General features: G+C 48.3%; 1 protein-coding gene across 1 annotated transcript; it reads left to right on the top strand.

Moving 5' to 3' along the window:
• The first annotated feature begins 1,201 nt into the window (after window positions 1-1,201).
• Window positions 1,202-2,146, top strand: LOC123925429 (olfactory receptor 2A12-like). The gene has a single exon (XM_045978631.1). It carries the CDS (start codon window positions 1,202-1,204, stop codon window positions 2,144-2,146), a length of 945 nt encoding a protein of 314 aa, XP_045834587.1.
• Window positions 2,147-2,859: the final 713 nt, after the last annotated feature.

Here is a 2,859-nt window from a genome sequence, read left to right as displayed (position 1 = left end):
CTGACGCAGTCCTGGTCAGGGGACTGCCCAACTCAGCCTTCCCCTTGATGCTCATGGCGCAGTTCTTCACAGGTGATCACAGGTCTTCAGTCTGTATTCCTGGGATCAAAGAATAACAGAGCTCGCAGTTTTCTTTGGAGTGGGCAAGTCTGACAGCCTCACTTAAAAATGGGGTTGTGAAGTTCACAGAAGGGTATGGAGTTACCCAAGATCACACAGAAAATCAGGGCCATAGTAAGGATCAGCCCTTTGCTCTTCTGATTTCCAGATTCATTCCACTTGTACTAATCCCTTTATTTGTCTAGCATTTTATATTTTGCCAAATGTCTTGACATACCGAATCTCATATGCTCCTTCCCATTACTCTGTACCTGGATTCTTCATCTCTAACAGGTGGGATGACTGAGGCCAATGGAAGTGAAGGGTCTTGCCTAAGGTCACACAGCTGGGTAAGTGACAACCATGGGACATTCAGAAAGAGCAGAATTTAAAATGTGGTCATGGGGTAGTAACTATAAGGATTTAACAGAAAATCTCCCAGGTATCCAAGCACAGGATACAAAGGGGGAGCTAGGGGTACAGGTCAGGAGCCAGAGTCACACTCTCAGTGGCTTGGGGCTGTGAGGTCTCTTCTTTGTTGCCCTGCATGTCTGCCCTTTATCATTTCTGCAAGGCTGCCACTTTCCCTCTCTATTGTGCCAGCTGTCCTATGGCTATGTAACCACCATTGGCTCCGGGTTGTTGATACCTCAGGCACCCACAGCCCACTGGCATAGACATTGACAATGTTGTAATTTTCAAATCCCACCAGAGAATTGTCCTCCAGACCGGGACAGGTGTACACCTTTGGTACAATTCAGCAGTGGCCAGAGATTCGCTAGGCCAGCTGCTACAAACATGGCTACCGAATCCCTTGCCCTTTGTGGGTGAGGGTGATTTCCAGAGAAGGACCTGTGGGCCATCAGGCATCCTCTGTTCTATTACAGGTATGAATCCAGATCTCCTGACTTATTTCCCAGTACCACAGCTGCCCTCTCTTCCTTTCCCTCTGTATCTCACTCAACAGGTTTGATGAAATTAGTTTGAGCTACTCTGCAAGGCACTATGTGTGTGTTACTCAGCTTCTGTCAACTCTGTCCTCCCTCCCCCAAGGCCAAAGGCAGAACAGGGAAGTCCTTGTCTCCTTAATAGGCAGACCACCATGCACAGCCTTGGCAAGAACCACAGCTCTGTGTCTGAGTTCCTCCTTCTGGGATTCTCCAGTGAGTCACAGGTTAGAATAGCCCTGTTCTCCTTCTTCCTTCTCCTCTACCTCGTCACTCTTCTGGGTAATGGACTTATCATCACCCTGATCTACCTGGAATCACACCTCCACACACCCATGTACTTCTTTCTGAGTGTCCTCTCCTTGGTGGACGTGAGTTATGTCACTACCACTATGCCCCAGATGTTGGTTAATATGGTGTGTCCAAAGAAAACCATCTCCTGGGGAGCTTGTGTAGCCCAGATGTTTATCTTCTTGGTCCTCGGCATTGCTGAGTGTGTCCTCTATGCCATTATGGCCTATGACAGGTATGTAGCCATTTGCTTCCCCCTTCACTATCCCCTACTCATGAGCCGTCCCATTTGTATCAAGATGGTCACGGGCTGTTGCTCCATTAGCATAGCTGGGGCCCTGATCTACACCATCTTCACCATGCATCTGCCTTACTGTGGCCCCCAGAAGATAAACCATTTCTTCTGTGAGGTCCCCGCTGTCCTGAAATTGGCCTGTGCAGACACGTCCTTCAATGACCATTTGGACTTCATCTTGGGTTTCATCCTGCTCTTGGTTCCATTCTCCCTCATCCTGGCCTCCTATATCCGAATCTTTGCCTCCATCTTAAGAATCCACTCATCCCAGGGGAGACTCAAGTCTTTCTCCACATGTGCTTCCCACATCACTGTGGTCATCATGTTCTATGGACCAGCCATGATCATGTACATGAGGCCCGGCTCCTGGTATGACCCAGAGCGGGACAAGAAGCTAGCCCTGTTCTACAATGTTGTCTCTGCCTTCCTCAACCCCATCATCTATAGCCTCCGGAACAAAGATGTTAAAAGGGCCTTTCTGAATGTACTTGGTAAGAGAAGAACTGCTCACTGATCCAGGATGTTTCAGAATTGTCCAGAGTCATGGGCAGAGTTGACGGGGCTCATCTGGTATCATACAAGTAGGTTCTAACCAACCTGAGCCTTTTTAGGGTTGTGAGGAACCAAGTTAGGGGTGGCTGTATGGGTACCCCTAAACTGAAGGCCCCTCCATTGGCTGCCACCACCCTAATGCTTCAGTTGAGAGTTGAGGGCAAAGGCTTTCTTCTACAGTGACTATGTCATGGTTCCAGGCATTGCTTTATTGCTTTTCCTGGGTTCTCTCCTCACCTCTGGAAGTTCATGTCAGTTCAATCTGATTACAGCCAAATGCGTACACAGATTTTCTACTATGTAAGGATGTGGAGGTGAAAATGACATCAAGAGTAGACAGGTCAGGGGCGCCTGGGTGGCTCAGTTGGTTAGGCGACTGCCTTCGGCTCGGGTCGTGATCCTGGAGTCCTCGGATCGAGTCCCACGTCGGGCCCGGTGGGGAGTCTGCTTCTCCCTCTGACCCTCTCCCCTCTCATGCTCTCTCTCTCAAGTAAATAAATAAAATCTTTAGAAAAAAAAGAGTAGGCAGGTCATGCAGAAGCAGTCTTTCCATGTGCTTACAAATAATAACCAGCATTGTTTTTTGCACTAGGAGCTATAAATTCCAAGCCAGAACTATTTTAGACACATCTCTGTAACAATGTGTCTAATAATTGATTTGGTCTGGACTTCGCT

This window comes from Meles meles, chromosome 1 (genome assembly GCF_922984935.1).
Source record: "Meles meles chromosome 1, mMelMel3.1 paternal haplotype, whole genome shotgun sequence".
NCBI lineage: Eukaryota > Metazoa > Chordata > Mammalia > Carnivora > Mustelidae > Meles > Meles meles.
The sequence above is the reverse complement of the archived record's forward strand: the minus strand, read 5'-3'. Positions and strand labels throughout refer to the sequence as shown.